This window comes from Bos indicus x Bos taurus, unplaced genomic scaffold, assembly GCF_003369695.1.
Source record: "Bos indicus x Bos taurus breed Angus x Brahman F1 hybrid unplaced genomic scaffold, Bos_hybrid_MaternalHap_v2.0 SuperScaffold_100136, whole genome shotgun sequence".
NCBI lineage: Eukaryota > Metazoa > Chordata > Mammalia > Artiodactyla > Bovidae > Bos > Bos indicus x Bos taurus.
The window spans coordinates 70,068-94,368 of NW_020867068.1; the positions used below are offsets into that span (position 1 = coordinate 70,068).

General features: G+C 39.2%; 1 protein-coding gene across 1 annotated transcript in view; it reads right to left on the reverse strand.

Moving 5' to 3' along the window:
- LOC113888449 (multidrug resistance-associated protein 4-like) overlaps positions 1-24,301 on the reverse strand; it is a gene marked incomplete at its 5' end in the record, with an annotated part of 89,538 nt that overhangs the window by 49,733 nt on the left and 15,504 nt on the right. The window contains 6 exon segments of the mRNA XM_027535576.1: positions 10,144-10,290; positions 12,361-12,455; positions 12,834-12,871; positions 13,674-13,814; positions 15,516-15,716; positions 21,066-21,162. Of these exon segments, the coding sequence (XP_027391377.1) occupies positions 10,144-10,290; positions 12,361-12,455; positions 12,834-12,871; positions 13,674-13,814; positions 15,516-15,716; positions 21,066-21,162 (719 nt within the window).

Below are 24,301 nucleotides of genomic sequence, written 5' to 3' on the forward strand. Positions count from 1 at the left end.
TAAGCCCTGATGAAAACAAAAGCAAGCAAATAACAAACATTCTGCAGATTTTGTTTTGTGGCTTGTTAGTCTTACTCATTTATCTATTTTTCTCTTGCATCTGAGAAAACACATATCCTTCCCCATTCCCAACCTTTTTATCAAGTTATCATATTCATTAAGATTTTGTAGGAAAAAAAGAGATTTTTAAAAATCTCTAAAATTTAATCAGGTCCCTTAGTCCAATAAACAATTTAAGTCAACTATTTGCCAGGCATTGCCTTAGGTGCTTTACATACATTAATTCTCACACACACAAAAACATTGGGATTATTATTGTACTTTCATCCCTATTGTACAAGAGTTGAGGCAGAGAGAGGTTAAATTGCTTGACAAAGGTCTATCTGTCAGCATCTGGGCTGGGACTCACATTCAGGAGAGCTGACATCAACGTCTATTTTCCTGACCACAGGGCACCACAGATCCCAAATTACAAGTGGTTCAAAACCACTATTGAAAAATAAAAGAAAACCATTCAATTTACTCTGGGTAAAGTCAATGATCACTTTTTTGTTGTTGGGCAATTTTCAAACTTTAAATTACACATCTCTTTAATGGAATCTAATAATATGGACCTTATACTGGTGTGATGATCTAACACAGAAGAGGTCTCCAAACACACACACACACACATACACACACACACACATACACACACAGATATCCCACATCAATGCTGCTTAAGATAACTGTGCTTTAATCAAGATCTTGATTGTGCCAGTGAAGTGACTGGCACAGTTATTCAGAAGCTCTGTTTCAGCAGAATTAAGACATCACAACATCTCCACCTATATCCCAACTCCCTGTCCATTAATAGTTTAAAACTGTCTACTGATGACAAAGTTCTCTCTCTTCTCTTATATCAAACAAAAAATGGACATAAAAACTAAGGGGAGAGAAAATAAAGCTATATATTTTTTAAATATGCAGTGTTTATCCAAAATATATAAGGTATTCATTGTTTTATCTAAATTTTCAAACCTTAATCTCATCTTAAAAAATTTAGTAACTTGGATATATCAGGAACCAAGAGATGAAACAGGAAGATTAGCTCAATTAGGCATGAAACTCCTATAATGTCTCCTTTATGAAAGGAGATGTGAGTGGTTAGAAGATTTGGCACCAAGTGAAATTAAACTCTCTTCATTAGAGTTTTAGAATTCCCTAATGTAGGAGTGAAATCTACTAACTTGGTCTAAAGACTTAACAATTTCTTAATAAACAAGAGCTCATCTGATTGCATTTTATCTGATAAATCACTGACTAACTGTATTACACAGTTGCTATCTTTTATTTCCTTATGTCTGTCAATAAACATCTATTTAATTTGAATCAAGGAAGAACAATTTTCTAATAACACAAATTTTTCATCATCTTTAAATCAGTGTCTATTTTCCTTCCATTGATAGAACTATGCCAAGACTAACATTTAAAAGTTTATACCAATAATAAATATTTCTGCCTACAGTATCACCCTTTGGTGGAATTAATTAAGCCATATTTGATAATCTTTTCATTTTTATGTCAAATAAAAAGGAGAATATAAGGAAGATTTATGCTATTATAAGGCATAATTTTAAAATGTTATTGACAGTATCATTTTATTCTCTAAAAATAAAGAATAATAAATTTATAGTTCTTCCAAAAGAAGAACATTTTATGAGCCCAGGCAGTTTGACACCAACAAGAGAAAAAAAAGAACATTCTAAAAATAATGACTATATATAAGAAAGAAATTAAACTTCTTTCTTTTAAATTTTTTTTATTGAAGGATAATTGCCTTATATAATTTTGTGGTTTTCTGTCACACATCAACAAGAATCAGCCAGAGGTACAACCATGTCCCCTCCCTCCCAAACCTCCCTCCCATCTCCCTCCCCTTCCCACCCTTCAGCCTGTCACAGAGCCTCTGTTTGAGTTTCCAGAGTCATACAACAAATTTCCACTGGCTATCTATTTTATGTATGGTACTGTAAATTTCCATGTTACTCTCTCCATACATCTCCCCTTCACCCTCTTCCCCTCCCCCCATGTCCATAGGTCTGTTCTCTATGTCTCTTTCTCCTTAATTTCTTTCTAAATATTTAAAGGTAATGAAAAAAATTAATCCATGATTCTGAGAACTTCTCAAAGCTAAATCTATGAAATTATTTATTGTGAGAAAACACATATAAGGACAAATTCAGTTGCACTTTGGTATCTGTTCAAACATCTTTGTGTAGAAGAGAAAGAAATTGATATCTTGTTTTTCTTACAACACCCTCCAAAAAATCTCTATGCATTTTCATTACATGCTTCAATCAGAGTGAAGGATAAGATCAGTCACTGAATCTAAAGAACACTTCTAGAAACATCCATTTGAAGCTCAAAGAGAAATCACTAACTAATTATTGACTTAGCCCAAAATTAGGGACTTGGGCTGAAAATCACACAAGGCTGATACTCTGGTTTCTGTTGTTGTTGTTGTTCAGTTGCCAAGTCCTGTCTGACTCTTTGTGATCCCATGGACGGCAGGACGCCAGCCTTCCCTGTCCCTTATTATCTCTTGGAATTTTCCCAAGTTCATGTCCATTGAATCGGTGATGCCATCCAACCATTTCATCCTCTGTTGCCCTCTTCTTCTGCTGATGTAGTAACAACATGCCACTCTGTAGCACTACTTTCTCCCAACAGTAGACCCAGAGCAGGATTTTCCAATCATGGGGAGCATGGCTAACAAGTTTAAAATAGATTTTACAGGTGTTCAAGAGGTTGAACTAGTTCCCCACATGATACAATCTATTAAAATGCAAATGAAAAAAAGAAATGAAGCGAAAATATTTCCAGAACAGAGAACTTGATTTCATGATAGCTTTCCTCATAATTACAGTATTTTTATAAATTTCCACTCAAAGTGTACTTTGAAGCTTGTCATCTTTTTTCTAGATACTAGAGTTTTCCCCAATAAGGGAGAAATTTCTAACAGATTAATCCTGGTTACCAAGAATGAAAAGAACACTCAACAGATCATAATTGATTTCATTACTTACAGAGAAAAAGTCATTGCTTATGTTTCACCTACTGTCAAAACATTTATAAAACACTTCAAAAAAGCCTGAAGAGAAGTATATGTAGATATTTGTAAAGAGCACCATTAGAAGTGCTGGCTTCCCTCTTCTTTCCCTAACAAATATTTAGAAATAAGCTCCAGCAACTAGACAGTCCCTGATGTGTCAGAACATTTTAGAAATTGGGATGAATTTGCTGTAAGCTTAGAGATTTAGAGATGATGATCTTAAATAATCACGTACTTTATTTCCTAAATTCCTCCTACTCCCACTGATGTGATTTCATTTTGAAAACAATTCATGTCAAAGTTCCAGGAAAACAGTTTTTGTAAATTTTCTGAAACCAAGGGCAACCTTTACAAAACTGAAAAAGATCTACATCATAGGGCTATGCTTGTCAATGTGCATGTGGTATGTATACATGAATTGAGATCTCCAATTGACAGCTATATTAAAATGTGAATCTGTATCTTTTCTATATGGAATCACAGAATATTGACACCATTTGTTTTAAACAAACAGTCCACTGCCAGCAATTATTTATGTTTGTAAATGCCTGGAAAGACAGGGACTGCCAGAGTTTCAGTCAAGATAGCAGAGTAGGATGCGCACTCATCTCTTCCTGCAAGAGCACAAAAATCACAACTAGCTGTTGAACAGCCATTGACAAAAGGATGCTGGAACCCACCAAAAAAAAAAAAAAAATATATATATATATATATATATATACCCCTACATCCAAAGACAAAGAAGCTTCAGCAGGACAGCAGGAGGGGAGTAATCACAAATCAAATCCCATATCAGTGGGGTGGGTGACCCACAAACTGGAGAATGATAATACCAAAGAAGTTTTCCCACTGTGTGAAAGTTCTTTCTGAACCCCACATCAGGTTTCCCAGCCTGGGAATCCAACAAAGGGACTGGGATTTCCCAGGGGATCTGACCTTGAAGACCAACAGGACTTGATTATAAAACTTTCACAAGACTGGGGGAACCAGAGACTCCAGTCTTAGAGAACACAAGCTAACCCTTGTGCATACCAAGACCCAGAGGAAAGGAGCAGTGAGCCCACAGGAGAGTGAACCAAAACTACCTGATAGTGTTGGAGGGTCTCCTAAGGAGATGTGGGCTCACCACAGGGAAGGGGACACTAGCAGCAGCAGTATGGGAAGGTCTCCCTTAGCATAAGCTCTCTTTGAGGCACCATTAACCCTACCAAAGACTCAAGGACTGGGTCGCCTCAGACCAAACTAACAGGGAGGGAACACAACTCCACCCATCAGCAGATAATTGGATTAAAGCTTTACTGAGTAAGGCCCTGCCCACCAAAGCAAGACACAATTTTTCCTACCACCAATCCTTTCCATCAGGAAGCATACACAAGCTTCTTAGTCTATCCATCAGAGGGGCAGACAGAAGAAGCAAAAAGAACCACAGTCCCACAGTGGCTAAAACAAAAACCACATTACAGAAAGTCAATCAGGATGAAAAAGCAGAAAGTTATGTCCCAGATGAAGGGACAAGATAAAACCCCAGAAAAACAAGTAAATGAAGCGGAGATAGGCAACCTTCCAGAAAAAGAATTCAGAATAATGATACTGAAGACAATTCAGGATCTCAGGAAAAGAATGAAGGCAAAGGTTGAGAAGATGCAAGAAATGTTTACCAAAGGCCAAGAAGAACTAAAGAACAAACAAGCAGAGAGGAATAATATACTAGAAGGAATCAAAAGCAGAATAACTGAGGACAAAGAACAGATAATTGACCTGGAGGACAGAATGGTGGAAATCACTGTCACAGAACAGAATATAGAAAATAGAATGAAAGAAATGAAGACAGCCTAAGAGAATATTAAATGTTGTCTGGAACAACATTAAACATACAAACATTTGCCTTATCGGGGTCCCAGAAGGAGAAGAGAGAGAGAGAGAAAGGACCTGAAAATAATATTTGAAGAGATAATAGCTGAAGACTCCTCTAACATGGAAAATGTAATAGTCAATTAAATCCAGGAAGCACAGAGAGTCACACATGGGATAAACCCAAAGAGGAACAAACCAAGACACAGAGTAAACAAACAAACAAAAATTAAAGACAAAAATAAAATATTAAAAGCAACAAGGCAAAAATGACAAATTACATAGAAGTGAACTCCCATCAGTCTATCAGCTGATTTCTCAACAGAAACTCTACAAGGGAATGGTATGATATATTTAAAGCGATGAAAGTGAAGAAACTAAAATCAAGAATACTCCACCCAGCAAGACTCTTGTTTAAGACTTGATGGAGAAATCAAAAGCTATCCAGACAAGCAAAAGTTCAGAGAATTCAGCACCACCAAACCAGCTTCACAATAAATGTTAAAGGAACTTCTGCAGCCAGGAAATTCAAGAGAAGGAAAAGACTTTCACAAAATAAATCCAAAGCAATTAAGACAATGGTAATAGGATCATACATATCAGTAATTACCTTAAATATAAATGGATTAAATGCAGCAATCAAAAGACAAAGACTGGCTGAGCAGGTGAGAACACATGCATGAATGCATTTCCACTTTACCACATCACTCTGTTTGATCCCCCCAAATTGTATGTGATTATTTTATATTGTTAAGTTAATCATGTTCCCTTTATGACTTGCAATTTTAATTATCTTTATTTTTTGTCTGACTATAGATTTATTTGATAAACATCTTTTATTATTGTGATTATGTAACCATTACTCACTTAATACCATTGCATCATGATTCATCAACAAAAAAATAATAGAAATCTGTTATCATGAAAACTACTATTTAATAGAAAAACCTGTAATAACCTTTTAAAATCCAAATGCATATCAGAATTATCTTGGAATTTTTTGAAATATATAAATACCCAGGTATTGCTTTTTTTTCCCCCAGAACTCCAGATGTTTCTAATAAGCAGCTATACTTAAAAACAACTGGACTATATGGTGATCTTTTACTTTTACCTAGCTTGTTTCACTTTTCTACTTCATATTCAGTAAGATCATGGCATCTGGTCCCATCACTTTATGGGAAATAGATGGGGAAACAGAGGAAACAGTGTCAGACTTTATTTTTTCGGGCTCCAAAATCACTGCAGATGGTGACTGCAGCCATGAAATTAAAAGATGCTTACTCCTTGGAAGGAAAGTTATAACCAACCTTTAATTTGCTTTAGCATATTAAAAAGCAGAGACATTACTTTGCCAACAAAGGTCCATCTAGTTAAGGCTATGGTTTTTCCAGTAGTCAGGTATGGATGTGAGAGTTGGACTGTGAAGAAACCTGAGTGCCGAAGAATTGATGCTTTTGAACTGTGGTGTTGGAGAAGACTCTTGAGAGTCCCTTGGACTGCAAGGAGATCCAACCAGTCCATCCTAAAGGAGATCAGTCCTGGGTGTTCATTGGAAGGACTGATGTTGAAGCTGAAACTCCAATACTTTGGCTACCTCATGAGAAGAGCTGACTCATTGGAAAAGACCCTGATGCTAGGAAGGATTGGGGGCAGGAGAAGGGGATGACAGAGGATGAGATGGCTGGATGGCATCACCAACTTGATGGACATGAGTTTGAATAAACTCCTGGAGTTGGTGATGGACAGGGAGGCCTGGCGTGCTGTGGTTCATGGGATCACAAAGAGTCGGACACAACTGAGCAACTGAACTGAACTGAACTGAACTCCATTTCATTTACTTTGTTTTCCATTTCTCCATCTTTTCTTTTTATGTTCTTTCTCAACCCCTTTCATTTACTTTGTTTTCCATTTCTCCATCTTTTCTTTTTATGTTCTTTCTCAACCCCTTATCAAGCACAGTAGAAAAGCTTACGTGTGTGTATATATATATATAAACAATATGTATAATATATGTATTTTAGAAAACTTACAAATTTTTGCCTAACTAAAAAATTTATGACTTTTTGATTCCACTTGTTTGACTTAGTATGAATAGAATGCTAGATTTCTAATTTAAAAAATGCAACAAGTAACAGAGATTTACTGTAGGGCACAGGCAACTATAGTTAATATCCTGCAATAACCTATAATGGAAAATAATTTCAAAAATAATATATATGTATATGTATAACTGAATCACCTTGCTGTGCACCTGAAACATTGTAAGTCAACAATGTTTCAGCAAATATATATATATATATTAAGAAAAAATTAAAAAATAAACACTTCAAAAAATGAAAGAGTTCCAACAGTCTAACACCACAGTATTTGACAATGACATCACACTTGCATGGGTGTCAGGTATTGGGAAATGATCTTACATAATTTTTCCTAATCACTTGCTTTCAGATGGTCTTTTGCAAATTTTTTTCAGCCCAGCAAATTGATATCACTACTTCCTTGTTTCCAAGTTTAACAATGAAATCTTTCTCCCTCTCATTTAGACACATTAACTTTATTTGGGAAAAAATAGTTTTCTAAAGATCTACTTAACAATGGGCCAATCACAATAACCTTTGCATATGATGACTTTAATTGGGGGTACTTTTTTTTTTTTTTTTGCATGCAGCAGAACTAAGGATTTATTTGAAATACCTTATATTATAAACTGAAATAAACTTGGAAAACTACAAAAAAAAATCAATAAGAAGAAATACAGGGATGGTTTGTCCCAATGCTGGGGACCACAGCTTACAACCAGTAGATGATCAGTAAATGCTTGATGAGTGAAAAGGCCCCCTCTTCTCACCTGTTAGAACCTGAGGCCAAGAGAAGTGGCTGGAACAGCTCTTCCAAAGTTCTGTTCCAGCAGAAGCAAGACATCAAACATCTCCACTTACATTCCAACTCCCTTCACAATAATAGTTTTAAAATGTCTACTTATGTTTAAAAATGGCTGAATTCCTCATCATTACTTCTTAATGACCTTTAGTTTGTAAGACAAAACTATTAGGTACCAAATATTTAACCCATAGAAGCACCACCACGATTTGCCTTCAATGCTCATCTAAACCCCAGGGAAATGTATTAGGTGTCTGACAGTTTCATCTCTTTGATTGACAGACACAGAACTTGGAAGCTTGGATAGTCTAATTCTATGAACCACAGCTTCCAAAGTATGAATATATGTCCTTTTCTCTTCTTGTGATCACAAACCAGAAATAAAGTCCACCATAAATAATCTACTGTAAATTTTTACTTTTGACAATAAACTATAGGAAAGAGTTCAACTGAATATACCACTGAAGGAGAAAATAATTGATAGCCCTGAAGCCTTTTGGGCAAAGCAGACCTATCTTTGCAGTATAATATTTATTTGGGCTTCTATTTTCTTGAAGGAATGAGCTCCTGCTAAGAGATAGAGCAAAGGAAGGCAAGACAAGCACCAGTGTGCCAACTGTTCTAAGATTAGTGACTTTGAAGATTTAAACTTGGTCCCAAATCCTTGAATAATAAATAAATCAGCATCTGGAGAAGCCCTTGGGTCTTGAACATGAAGAACCTGGTTAACTGTGGTCAAGAGCACCCAGAGGCTGAAATAACAGAAATCCAGTCCCAATTAATGCTCCCAACTTGATAACTATAGTTTTTACATTAACTGACAAAGTGGAGCAACTTCACAGCCATAATAGTATGGATTCCTCCAAATACTTCCTCACTCCAGCTTCATAATAAGATGAGATCTTTATGGTCCCCTGTAGTTAACCATTCTGTGCTTGCCTCACTGCCTGGACCAAACAATATGTATTGAATACATCTGCACAAGATGCTTCCCTGAATAGTTTGCCTTAATCCTCACAAGATTGTGAAACAGGAAGGGCATGTGCAATTATTCCCATTTCACAAGAGAAGAAGTTCCAAGATAGCATTTCCTTATCATCAGTAAGGTTCACTAGGCACGGACCATGAGCTAAGTGTTATGAATATATTAATCAGCTTAATTCTAACACAGTCAAAAAATGTATCAATAGCATCCCCATTTAGAGATGAGAAAACTGATACAGAGAAATTAAGTAACCAGCACATAAGAATTATATCAATATAACTACAACCTGCTATTACCATTTGTAACTAGCACCAGGACTGAACCCAGGCAGCTGACTTCAGGCAGAGCCACACTTTTAAACCAAGACAGACCACATCCTGCCTTGAGATTTGCCTGCCCAATAGGATCCCTCTGCTTTGGCCTTGGTCACATGGTGAGTTGATGGCCAGGCCAAGACTACTCCTGTCCTCCCTCCAGTCCACATACCTGCCTCAACAAGCCGTGTCAATCATCGCCTACAAAACAAAGCTACCCTGGGCCTCAGAACAAGTCCTACCAACTAAACAGAGTGGAATGTACACTGATGAATTAACTCTTCAGAGAAACCCAGGTCAGGAGGCTCCTTCAGAAGCAAGAGAAGTCAAAGGCCTCAAAGTGGAAGAAACAACCACTGGGAAACCTCCAGAGACACTCATACCAAGAAACTTACTACTGAGAATCCTTGTGCTATGTACCACAAAGGGTCTTATACGTTACCAAGTGTCCACTGTAAAACTATAAAGTTAGTTTCTTTGAAGAAGATGCTTACATTTTATCAATTTTGTATTTAAATGATTTTATTACTATTTTTATATAAACCTCAGTACATGGGCATACGTCAGAGCTCTGTGATCCCAGAAATGGATGGGAAAAGAAAGAAACACAGTCTGTCTCTTGCAGATTCATTGTAAGAAGGTCCTACCTAGACAACAACCTAGCTTAACACATATAACACAGCCAGCTTTTAGAAACTGGTCAACAATATTAAAATATATTTGCATCTAACATATGATATTTTATATGCCACACAACAAACAGGTTCTGAAATCATTCTGCAAAGTGAACATTTATCTTTACATACACAAAAAAATTGGAATAAAAACTTATATGCCCCTATATTCAGATTTTCTCTCATAAGAGAAAAATATCCGTAAAGCTTTTTGTAGAAAATGGATCAATATGCACAGGGATTTTCTTCTAAGTATCTCATCCATTTTCAAATATTAAATGTAATCAGGAACTAAATGCATTAATAAGGCATACTTACTGAGAAACTTGGTGTCTGACTTACCTATTGGATTTCTATCAAAGAACAGCATTGGAGCTCTGAAAATGGACTCCAACATTTTGTTGTGTAAAGTTTGTGAAGAATTAACAAGGACGTAGAATATCAACGTAGATCTTGTGATGCCGAAAAGGATTGTACCTACAGTTAGAACTGAAATAAAGTAACATCACTCAGCACAAGATCTCTGCCTTTCCTTCAATTATGTGAAAGCATGGCAGACAGTTTACAAAGATGTTATATGTTTTATTCTATAAATATGATTTATATATAAATTCACATATAGACTATAGAATAAAAATAAATATAATGAATTTTATAAGAGCTTAATATATTTACTAGATACATTTATAAAAAAGAATATACAAACAAGTATGTTCTCTTATTAGTAGAAACAACATGGGAAAAAAATTAGGTGTAAAATACAATTTCAGATTTCCCTAATCCAATTATAAGTACTAAAAAAACTCAGAAGAAAGAAAATGATAAAGAGTAGTATCTTCCTTTCTTCATATTTTGAATCTGATTATTTACAACATGTCCCAGAATCTAAAATTGAGAAATGCTTTGATAGCACAATGAATTAAAAGGGAATAGGAGAAATGACTTACCATTTCCTTATAAATGGTAAATGTATATGGAAATTTACTTCCATGTAAAGTAACTATTTCCATGCCCAAGCAGCTTTAAAGAGTATGAAAAGACCATATTAAGTTGCAAATGGACAACCTCTTAAATAATTGAATTGCAAGAAAACATGTACTATATTTTAACATGAGATAATTAGTCGAAATGAGCGAGTAATCTCTCACTGTTTTATAAAACAAAGCATTTGGAAATGAACATAATAACCTAAATTTATATTTTATTAATGACATAAATGAGCACCTGCTATGCATGCAAAAATGAAAAGAGCCCTCCTAACATCTCTTGAATTCACAATGCTAAAGAGAGTAGAGAAACCTCTGTAATAAACATTCCATCAAATATTTTGTTTTCCTCTTTAGCTGACACATCACTGTTATTTCAGCTTTGAAAGCCATTCCAATTCCTGAATTCCATCAATAGGCATTTGCCTTAGCCTACTGGGCTTCCTTGGTGCCTGAGACAGTAATGAATCTGCCTGTAATGCATGAGACCTTGGTTCAATCCCTGGGTCGGGAAGATCTCCTGGAGTAGGAAATGGCAACCTACTCCAGTATTCTTGCCTGGAAAATTCCATGGACAGAGGAGCCTGGCAGGCTACAGGCCATGGGGTCACAAAAAGTCAGCCATGACTGAGCTACTAACACACCATCCTTTATGAATATATAACATAAGTCCTTCTTTTTTTCTTTATGTTCCCAAAGTTCATCAATTCAGAAGGTAAACAACTAATGGATTTACATTTCTTAGTAAGTGATCAACGTAATAAATACCAAATTTCTGACAAAGATAACACATTCTACCTCTGTAGAAAGCTTTTCTTTACCCACAGGGTTTCCTGTTGGAATATATAATATTTTAGGTGAGGATTTCCTTTAAAAAATATCTAATGCTAAATATATTCTAAGCATTCCTGTGAAAACAGAGATCTGTGTTAGTATTAGCCAGGCAAGCCAGATGTTAATCAAATAGTTGAGGACACAATAATACTGTGATCTCAAGGTAAGAAAGAGAAGGATTTCTAATTTCTAGACACTGCGTTTCTCCCTGCTTAACTTCTCTCTTAAGCAGTAAAACCCAAGAGATGAGGAGTGTGGTGAAGAGGAGTTTGCATACCTGTGAGGGAATAACACTTTTACTTGGGACACTTGCTGCCAGAGGATTTCATTCAGGATCAATAAAAGCCACAATTTATTCAGAAAGAATTGGAACAATCCAAACAACAGGATGGGAATCCATTTCTAATCCCCTTGCCCATTCATATAATGATGTAAGTTTTAGCTAAAACAACATATTATAACAGACAGTAGCACATATTTCCAGTGGCTGATTTTCTCAATATGCAATTCTGGTTTAACTACCAAAATCCAGTACAGAGCAAATTAAGAATCTTCATGCACTAGAAGAAAGAGTTCTCCTAGTAGATTTTCAAAATCATCATTCTAATTAATTCACGGAGTAAATGCGATTCAGACTCTTCATCTGTTAGGACATTACTGAATTACTCCTGGGAGCTCTAGCTGCTCATACAGGCTCCTAAATACCTCAGACTCTCATGTAACAGACCAGATGATTTACCTGAGTGAACTGTTAAGTACCAATCAGGATCAGGTATCTCAATTACCCTTCCTTTTCCATATTCCATGACATATAGGGTACTCTGTCCATTTGCCCTAAGGAACAGGGAAGAAAAAGAAAAAATATTATGCTCTAGATAGAATTTAGGTAAATAGCAAAAAACCTAATTTTGATTTAGGACATGTGTTTTACAGTGTAAAATGGTTCCCAGCTCACTGGGCCATGAGCCCATGTACCTTATAAAAATTCCATTTAAATCACAACTTTCAGCTCTCAAGATTGTGAGCAACCTGCTAAGGGTGAAATATGGGGAGAGTCTCACTCCACCAGCCAGAACTTTACTTCTTTTTCAGAGAAACTATGTGAGAGTCAGAAGAAGAATCTGAACAAGCCCCACCTATCCCCCCTGCTGTGGGAAAGTGAGGCTTCCTGTAGATTTCACAGCCCTTTGTGTCAGAGGAGTAATCACTCACCAGTATGCAAGCCACCAGTCCTGCAGGACATAGGCAACCTGGAGCAGGAAACAACAGTTACTCACACACTGACATCACTGAGCCTTCACACCCAGCTCACTAGGATGGGAGATAGAAAGGCTCCAGAACATGGAGACTGTCCTTCCCACTCAGGTCTGTACCAAGTCCATACCCTAGATGACCCACAGGTCAGGAGAGGGCAAGCTACATTTTAATATCTTTACAAGACATTCTTTTTCTTCCTAGAATCTCTCTGTTATATATAAACAACACCAGTAAGCCTCACTTATTTTCCTCACAGATTCATTCAATGCAAACCAAAATGGACTGCAAAGCATAATAACAACAGTGTAAAAGTCAGAATTTTTCAAAGAAAAAAGTTTGATAGGAACTGTGATGATCAAGTTTCTGTGTCAGCTTGACCAAGCCAGTCTCTAGTGGTTCAAACAAACACTTGTCTAGATGTTGCTGTGAAGGTGTTTTATGGATGTGGGTTCACGTCATCCTCAGAACTGAAGTAGAGGAGATCACCCTCAACACTGTGGTGGCCCTGTCCAGTCAGTCAAAGGCCTGAAGAGCAAAACCTGAGGCTTCCTGGAGGAGGAAGACACTGCCTCAAGACGGCAGGGTCAACTCCTGTCTGAGATTCCAGCCTGCAGACCTGCCTTTCTGATTTCACATTCACCAGCTAGATCCCACACCCTCATGAGCCAGTTCTCTGAAATAAATCTCTTAATATACATATTAAAATGATAATATTAATAAACAAAATAAATACAGTATCAACAATATATAAATACCAAGAAGAGGGGACAAACCAAAATAAATGTTCTTATTTACCTGAGCTGTGATGTTCACTAGAATAAGGAAAATGATGATAAACCAGTGAGTACCAGCTGTGAAATAATTCTCATAGGTCTTAAAACCAACTCTTCCAACTGAACGGTCCTCCAGTGGTAATGTAACTTGTATATTTTCAGTCTGGGAGGGAAAATAGCAGTGAAAACAAAATTTTAAGTAAGGAATCCCCAAATGTCAAAAGCTTACAATGCCCTCCACTATAAAGCTGTGGGGAAACAGACACATCTCATACACTCGTAGGAGTGCAGGATGGTCCGTTTCCTACAGAACAGGGTATGGGAATGTCTAGCCAAACCACATATGCATTTACCCTTGGGCCCAGCCATCCTACTCTCAGTAATCTATTAGAAATATCATATATGAAACGAGTCGCCAGTTCAGGTTCAATGCATGATACTGGATGCTTGGGGCTGGTGCACGGGACGACCCAGAGGAATGGTACGGGGATGGAAGAGGGAGGAGGGTTCAGAATGGGGAACACGTGTATACCTGTGGCGGATTCATGTTGATGTATGGCAAAACCAATACAATATTTTAAAGTTAAAAATAATAATAATAATAAAATAATAAAAAATAAAATAAAAAAATAGATGAACAACAAAGATGTACTATATAGCCCTGGGAACTCTGCTTAATATTTTTAATAACCTATATGGGAAAAGAACCTGTAATAAAATACATATAAATATATATAATTAAATATATATATGGAAAAAAAAGAAATAAGGACATCATTTGCATGAAATTATTCACTGTTGGGTGGCTTTGCAAAGTCGATCATGACTCTCAGCACAAGCAAAACTACCTGATTCAAGTACAAATGCAGGAGCTTCTTCCAAAATAATATACAAAATAATATGGCACTAACAGATCCCTCTAAATGACATGTATCACTTCCAATGATAAAAACATAAAACATACTTGATGCTCAAAATCCTAGACAAACACAGTAAAATGTGTTCACACAGGAAGTTGAAATAATGTGAGTCTGGACAGCACAGGACAGCATATGACCCAAATCTATTTAGTTCCTGAATTTCAGGGAGTGATTCCTGAGTGTAGAAGGCGAGCAACTAATCTGAATATTTATCGGAATCATCCAGATTCCTGGATATTGTGGGCTTGGATACCAAGGATTACCCGTGTATGTTTTTAAGAGAGAGCTAGTGCTTTTCTTCATTTCTGTCTGTAGGACCTAGAATGCATTATAGAGTCACATGAACCAAAGATGTACTCAACTCTATGCTGAGCACTAGGCATTCAAGGTGAATACGATGTGGCTCTAGGTCTCAAAGGGTAATAAAAAAGGAAGACAAGAACTAACTCTAAAGAGTCTGGCCTACAACAAACGATCTGACAAAGGGGCAAAATATTACTATCAGTCACCTGCAGTGCCAGAATATTCCAACATATAGGAAAAGTAGCTGATTTAATGTGGTCACAGAAAAACTCAATATAAGGGGGTCTTCACATTAAACCTCTGGATGCATAAGAGAAGTCAGGAGCCACCAGAGCAAGTAGGATGTAACTATGCTAAACTGATGAGTTCTCATATCAGTGTGAGCCACAAACAGCTGGAAATTCATAGCAGTGCACCCAAAACTGAGCTCCATAAGATTCTCCATCCCACACCCAAAGGAGAACACCAAGCAGGCTTGCTTCCTTCATGCTCTTCTAATTCTACCAATTCCATGGAATGAGGCTTGGAATCTTAGGATCTTCTTTGGGATAAACAAAGATGTCATGAGAGAAGCAGACTGAAGGTCCATGAGGCCACCAAGAGCAGACAAACCAAAGCAGGTTGCAGGATGAGAAACTTACATCTTGGTCCCCTGGAGCCGCATCTTTCAAGGAGTGTCTGGGAGACAATTGAGACTGAACTGAAGACTCGGAGATCAGAGTGGGAATTCCTGAACCTGGAGATGGTTCAGCCTCCTCATTCTCCTTCTTTAAAAGAATATCTTCAAAATCTATCCCAGGCTTTGGAAACTCAGCAAAAGTCCCCTTTTGCATAATTTTGCCCTAAAATAAAGAATTTGAGAGCAGTTCATTTGCATTTGATAATATTAATCCAATCTACATACTAAATAAGAAGAGTTAACCAGTCTTAAATTATTATTTTCTTAAGAAAATTATCTCTAGGTTTGGAATTCTAGTGAACAAATCTAATTCAGTTCAGTTCAGTCGCTCAGTCATGTCCGACTCTTTGCGATCCCATGGACTACAACATGCTGGGCCTTCCTGTCCACCACCAACTCCCGGAGCTTGCTCAAACTCATGTCTATCAAGTCAGTGATGCTATCCAACCATCTCATCCTCTGTCGTCTCCTTGTCCTGCCTTCAATCTTTTCCAGCATCAGGGTCTTTTCCAATGAGTCAGTTCTTCACATCAGGTGGCCAAAGTATTGGAGTTTCAGCTTCAGCATCAGTCCTTCCAATGAATATTCAGGACTGATTTCCTTCAGGATTGACTGGTTTGATCTCATTGCAGTCCAAGGGACTCTCAAGAGTCTTCTCCAGCACCACAGTTCAAAAGCATCAATTCTTCAGCACTCAGCTTTCCTTATGGTTCAACTCTCACATCCATATATGACTACTGGAAAAACCATAGTTTTGACTAGTTGGACCTTTGTCAGCAAAGTAATGTCTCTGCTTTTTAATATGCTGTCTAGATTGGTCATAGTTTTTCTTCCAAGTTGCGAAATGAGCATGGTGTTCACTGTCAAGCCCTATGCTAGGTGCTGGGGGATATGAAAGGAATGTGTGTTCATGTTTTAAAAATGGAGGCCATTGACATAACTACCATGGGAACTCAAGGAAGCTAAAATTACAGATGTGGGTAGAAGTATCAGAACAGTATTTTTTGACAACACAGAAATTGAGAGAAGCATCATGTAAAAATGCAAACAAACAGTTAATTGAGGAAGATATTCCAGGAAAGAAACTTAAGGCTGACACAGATGTGGCCACAGCACATCTCCAGAGGTAACAGTCTTTTATCAAATCTTCACAGACCATTGTTATAGTATCATGTGCCCCACTGGGAGAAAGACATGTAGGAACCAGCCCTAGACAGAGACCCCATGAGCTTTATCTTCCTGGTCTTTACCACTTCTCCACAAATGCAGGAAGTTCCCAACTGAAAATTCAATATTCCACCTGCCAAAGTATTTAAATAAAGAGGCCATGAGACTGAGGTGGCTCTAAATCCTTGACCTCCTATGCCAGCAAACCAACACCTAAGAACCAATGCACTCATATCTAACAACAACAACAACAAAAAGCAAAAACAAAACTTAAGAACAACCAGTCACAAGCAGTCAACCAGGTATCCTCTACTCAGGCAACTGTTGAAGTTACAGTCAATCTAATCATTTTCTTTGAACACATGTGACGCATCATTGCAGTTTTCCTCCCTTTGTTATTGTTGTTCCGTTGCTCAGTCATGTCCAGTTCTTTGTGACCCCATGGACTGCAGTACACCAGGCTTCCCTGTTCTTCACTTATCTCCCTGAGTTTGCTCAAATTCATGTCCATTGAGTTGATGATGCCATCCAACCATCTCATCCTCATCCCTCTCTTACAAAGTCATATAAAATAATGTGCAGATGTCTTCACTATATTCTGACCCCAGGAAATAAGACTCAGCTCTTTCACTCAGTGTCAAACAAAATATAAGGGAAAAAAATCACTGGATGCAAAACTAAATAGAGGAGGGCATCTCTGGTTAAGGCAGGTCAGATGGAAGAAGGTGCCCCAGGAGCCTAGCTGGGACCTCTCTCACCCTATCTCCTGAGGTGGTCCATTGTGAGCAACTCAATGAACCATTTGGGTACCGTCTATTCTACAGAGTTAGAAAATTATTCAGGATATACTGTGCCTTGTTCCACTTGGGAGGCAAAATTCAAGGGCTTTATTTAATTAAATTATCATTTTCTACATAGTACTTATAAGACACACAAGGAAACAAGTAGTGGTATAAGGATAGCAATTTCACTGAGCAGCCAAGCAGACACTCTGAGAGGTTGAGAGGGCAACCATTCCCTTTCTGCTGTTAGAGAGGAACCAGACAAAGAGTAAGGATGGACCCCAACTGATCCAGGGGTGCTCACATGTGGACAAATAGTTGTTCTGATAGCACTAAAATGGGGGTAGTGTCCTCAAAAGAAGCAATAAGGGACCCTGGTATGGACCTAACAAAAGCAGAAGATATTAAGAAGAAGTGGCAAATACACAGAAGAACTATACAAAAAACATCTTCACAACCAAGATAATCACAATGGTGTGATCACTCACCTAGAGCCAGACATCCTGGAATGTGAAGTCAAGTGGGCCTTAGGAAGCATCTCTATGAACAAAGCTAGTGGAGGTGATGGAATTCCAGTTGAGCTATTTCAAATCCTAAAAGATGATGCTGTGAAAGTGTTGCACTCAATATGTCAGCAAATTTGGAAAACTCAGCAGTGGCCACAGGACTGGAAAAGGTCAGTTTTCATTCCAATCTCAAAGAAAGGCAATGCCAAAGAATGCTCAAACTAGGTACTCATCTCACACACTAGTAAAGTAATGCTCAAAATTCTCCAAGCCAGGCTTCAGCAATATGTGAACCATGAACTTCCAGATGTTCAAGCTGGTTTTAGAAAAGGCAGAGGAACCAGAGATCAAATTGCCAATATCTGCTGGACCATCGAAAAAGCAAGAGAGTTCCAGAAAAACATCCATTTCTGCTTTATTGACTATGCCAAAGCCTTTGACTGTGTGGATCACAATAAACTGTGGAAAATTCTGAAAAAGATGGGAATACCAGACCACCTGACCTGCCTTTTGAGAAACCTATATGCAGTTCAGGAAACAACAGTTAGAAGTGGACATGGAACAACAGACTGGTTCCAAATAGGAAAAGGGGTACGTCAAGGCTATATATGGTCACCCTGCTTATTTAACTTATATGCAGAGTACATCATGAGAAACGCTGGGCTGGAGGAGGCACAAGCTGGAATCAAGATTGCCGGGAGAAATATTAATAACCTCAGATATGCAGATGACACCACCATCATGGCAGAAAGTGAAGAGGAACTCAAAAGCCTCTTGATGAAAGTGAAAGTGAAGAGTGAAAAAGTTGGCTTAAAACTCAACATTCAGAAAACTAAGATCATGGCATCTGGTCCCATCACTTCATGGGAAATAGATGGGGAAACAGTGGAAACAGTGTCAGACTTTATTTTTGGGTGCTCCAAAATCACTGAAGATAGTGATTGCAGCCATGAAATTAAAAGACACTTACTCCTTGGAAGGAAAGTTATGACCGACCTAGATAGCATATTCAAAAGCAGAGACATTACTTTGCCAACAAAGGTCCATCTAGTCAAGGCTATGGTTTTTCCAGTAGTCATGTATGGATGTGAGAGTTGGACTGTGAAGAAAGCTGAGTGCCGAAGAATTGATGCTTTTGAACTGTGGTGTTGCAGAAGACTCTTGAGAGTCCCTTGGACTGCAAGGAGATTCAACCAGTCCATCCTAAGGAGATCAGTCCTGGATGTTCATTGGAAGGACTGATGCTGAAACTCCAATACTTTGGCCACCTGATACCAACTGACTCATTGGAAAAGACCCTGATGCTGGGAAAGATTGAAGGCAGGAGGAGAAGGGGACAACAGAGGATGAGATGGCTGGATGGCATCACCGACTCAATGGACATGAGTTTGGGTGGACTCCAGGAGTTGGTGATGGACAGGGAGGCCTGGCTTGCTGCAGTCCATGGGGTCACAAGGAGTCAGACACAACTGAGCAACTGAACTGACTGACCAAGGGCCTGTAGAACAGACAAGGGGTAATGATGGAGGTGATGATGCCCAGAGACAAAAAAGACAATGTCTGAAGCATCAAACAACCAGTAAGCCTGAAATATTCTCACTAATCTCCACCCCATCCCCAGCCATGCTCGGAGTTGGGGTTGATTGGTAGCCCTCCAAAAAGTAAGTTCAAGCCCTAAACATGATGCCTGTGAACATGATCTTATTTGCATTCAGTGTCTTTGTAGATGTAATGAAGATGTAATGAAGTTAAGATGATGTCACATTGGAACAGGGTGACCTTAGATCTTATGTGACTGTCCTTATAAAAAGAGACTCAGGGGGATAATGGCCATGTGACATCATAGGCAGAGACCACAGTGCTGCAGCTGGAAGCCAAGGAACCCAAGGAAGGCTGGTGAACACCCCAGGCTGGAAGGAAGTATTCTGCCCTGCAGCTTTCAGGGAGAGCACGGCCCTGCCAGCGCCTGGATTTGGGACTTGCAGCCTTCAGAACAGGGAGACAATAAACTCCTGCTGTTTTAAGTCACCCAGTTTGCGGTGCTTTGTTACGGCAGCTATAGAAACTGGTACTCTAGCCTGAGCCCACACTTCTGTCTCCTCAACTTTACTAAGACTCCTAACTGCCTCTGCTATCGCCCCTCCAGTGACCATTGGAGGAATCTCTTAACTCCAACATCACATCACTCTGTTCTGAACCATCCAAGGCTTCCATCCCACTTCCAGTCCCCTGCCCACTGCTCGGAGACCAGCTCCCTCCATGTCCCCCTGCTCATTCTCCTCAGCCATGTTGGGCTTCCTGTCGTTCCTCCAACCTGGCAGGTCAGCTCCTTCCTTAGGACCCCTGCCTCAGACCCCCTCCCCCAAGTGTTGCATGGCCCCCACCTTCATGTCACTGAGATCCCATGAGGCACCAGCTCCTCAAGGAGACAGCCAGGATGTCACCCTCTTTGTCACATCCATCCCCATAAGAACAGGAGCTCCATGAAGGCAGGGCCTTGTCCTCCTGCTGCACAGGCTCCCATACATATTGGGCACATAGAGGCCTGGGCAGGGAGACAGCAACTGGCCATACCCACAGAGTGGGCGTCTCTGACTCAGGTGCTTGGCTACCCAACTTTGCTTCTAGTGTTAATGCAAGATCCTCGTTAGGTAAATTGTGCTTGACAATCACATGGATACAAACAGATCTCAGCAGCTCTAATTTCCAAGTTAAAAACTTTGACTTAAGTTGTAGAAGGGGAAAACAGAAGTTATAAATAAAATAGCATCATTATCCTTGACAAATTTCACTAGAACAGTAATATTTCAGTAGTCCTGTGGTAGCACTCCTATATGCTTTAGTGTTTATGTGGCTTCGAGTTTAATAGTGACACTTTACAGGTCTTTGGATTGATCTTCAAAGACATAAATAATATCAGCTCTGAGAAGAAGAGGGAGTTAAATTGAGGTAGAAGAGGACATTTACCATGAATCCAAGGAGAGTGACCTGCTGGGAGGTCTGGCCTTCAACATGCCTGAGTGCTAGCAATTTCACAGGCTTCTAGAAACTACTTACATCTTTCAGTATCAGAATCTGACTTGCATCCTTTAGGTACTGCAGCTGATGAGTCACTAAGATTGTGATCTTCTCCTTCAAGGCCTGATGAATACACCTACAAATGTAAAAGGTACAGTATGAAAATGCACATTAGTGGGGGTGCTCCAAACTGAAAACACATATTCTGAAAACATAATGAGACAAAAACAACACAGCAAAGGTCTACAGTTTAAATAAAAAGTAAACAATACAAATTAAATACAAATATGTCAATGATCCTGAGTAGGTCCTCAAATTTATCAGCAACAAATGTGAACCCAACTCCACTAAAAAAAATTCTAAAAAACAGTCCAGTGAAGGAGGCACTTGCTATATTTTTTTCTAAAAACTCAGCTTAACAATAATTTACATTTCATAATGAAAAATAATTGAGCAATACTGAGATTCCAAAACTTGACTGAACTTAATATTTTATCATTATGTGGGAATGGGAAAAGAGGCATCTATGTTGCATAAAAACGTGTGCATTTTCCTTAGACAATTTTCTAGGGGATTATTTATGATTTATGATATACACATTAACAACAAAAAATTAATAGAATCTTGGTAACATTTGCTAGAGTGCGTTTTCTAGATACTTCTTCCCACATAATATTAAACAGAAAATGAATGCCAATGTGACCTCCATCAGGCTCTACAACAGTCCCAGTCCCATGCAGGAAGCCAGTCTTCCTTCATAAGGATTGAACACCTTCCAAATATGAAAATGAAAGACAGAATTCAGATGGCCCAAATCACAATGGAAATCATCCAACGGCCAAAAGACACACCAGTTCTCTTACCTAAGACCCTTGTATGATCAGGCCACCCAAATGGCTCTTCTCTTACTCTCTATACATCCCCTGCTCTACCAGTGTCTGCTTCACCTACACCTACTTACATGACTGACCTTCCTATATGCTTGTCCCAGGGCCCAGATAATGATGGCTCTAGCTTCAGATCACAACCCTCCACGATGCTTGTCAAAGGGGCAAAAGGGACATGACCCTCTGCTGGTTTTCATGGTAACCAATGGCCCAACCTGACATCAACTTCCCCTATAACAGGTAATCTACCCCCTCCCCTTCCCCCTTCCCCTGGGAGTGAAGACTACCACCATGTCCTGTTCCAATGTGGGCCCCAAACAATAGGATGTCCTTCCAGGATTTCCTTTGCATATGTAAGTCAGCCCTAATCATTAAACCATATGTGTGTCTGTCACTGATTCTGGGCTCTTTCTTAAGTCTAACCTAGGCAAGTAGAGGCCTGGCAGGCCTGAAAGGCCAACAACCTCCCTCAGTATCCAACCTTCAGTGTGTTTTTACAGTAACTTCTCCAACTGCTTCACATTTAATGCAGACCCCTAGGAACTCAGCCCCAGTCTCATCCCACAAGGTCCACAACCCCTCCAGGGAAGCAAGTAGCTGGATTTGGGGCCCTGGTGACCATAGTCAGGGCTGCAAGCAGGTACTCTGGGTGCCCAAGTCCCTCACAGAGCAAATCTCAGGAACCTGGGCCAGAGCTCAGCCAGTGAGTGAGTCAGATGGAGAGTGTGAAGGCAGAAGACTGCAGCTCAGTCCCTCTCATGAGCCTGATGTTGGATGAGTGACAAAACCTCAGTTTCTTCATCTCAAAACAAGGCCAAGGACAACTCACCCACCGGTTCAAACCACCAATCCACTCAGTAAATGTCAGCCCCCTTCTCCACTCCTCCCTAACCATGAGCAGTCATGTGCTTTGGACTCATGACAGAAAAGTCCTAAGGGGACACTCTGAACACTGGGTCTGTGATCAGAAGCAAAACCCCAGGATGTAGATACATACACCATTGCTTCATTAAGTCCAAAAGGGTTCATTTTTCCCTTTGACATGTCTTATTTCAGCATTTGTATCTAAGATTCCTGAGTAAACCTCTTCAGACTTAGTATTAAAGCTTTTAATGGAATTATTTCTCCTTAATTCATAATACTTGCCAACAGTCACTGAAGGCAAGTGTTAATCAAATCTGATGTGTTTCTATGTCCAAGATGGAGCAACCCAAAAATGGTAAAATGTTTGCTTCCTAACATTCCATCAGAGATGAAGTAATATAAATAATTGCAACAAAGTGGCCAATTAATGACTTTGAATTTTTCCTAAATAATGCTTTTTATCCATCTCTAAGAAGATAGTCTATTTTTCAAGTTTCAGAGTAAAGATTTCCAACTTATGTCATAAATATGAGTGATTCAGAAACAAGTTAACTGTTAATTCTATATAAGGGCTGTGTTAATTCTATTTATTGGGTTGGCCACAAAGTTCTTTTGAGTTTTTCCATAACATCTTATGGGAAAACCCAACTATATAGGGGCTGTGTTAAGAGGAGACACATTCCATGGTACAAGGGATACAAATAATTCAGAATCCAGACCTTCATCCATTCAATCAGCAGAGGTTTACTGAGGTGCCACTCCCTTGACTTACATTGCAGGTCAAGAAACCAGACATTACTTTGCACCATGTAGAAAGGGGATACACTAAATGAGTATAGGAAAAGTACTATCAGGCCATGATGTGTGCTCTGAAGAAAAAGCAAGGGGGCTGCTGTCTTAGATGGGAAGACATGGGAGCCCTGAGACTCTCTGGGGAAATATCCCTGGAAGAAGGCACAGCAGGTGCAGGGGTCTGGGACAGAACATGCTGGGCTGAGGCACCTTCCTGCAATCACAGCTTCTAGGGGTGGGTAGATTCATAAATGGTCAAGTGCACCCACTGAGAGCTGTGGGAAAACAGAAGGCACCAGCACCCCCTGGAGGAGGGGGAGTGAATGGCAGGTCCTGTCTTCCATCTTCTTTCTGTGTCCTGGCACACTGCTCCCTGGCTCTGGGACAGACGGGCCAGTATGTATAGACAGCGGTGAGAAAGGACCCCCACAAAGCCAACACAGTGGAATACTGAATAGGTGTGGGGAAGAGCTGGAAAGGCTGATGGGGGCAGATGGCAAAGAAGCCTTTTCTCTGAGGACCTGGAGTTGCTTCCTGAACATGGAGGGTATGGGAGGGGAGAGCAGGGGAAGGTCTATGAAGGGCTGGAGCAGGAAGGTGAGCTGTATAGACAGCAGCATGGGAGTCTGATCAGGACAGACCTGAAAAGCTGATGACGCAGGTGGCAGGGGTCTGGTGATGTGGGGCTGAACCAGGAGAGGTTCCATGGCTGAACCCAAGTGAGACTGTATC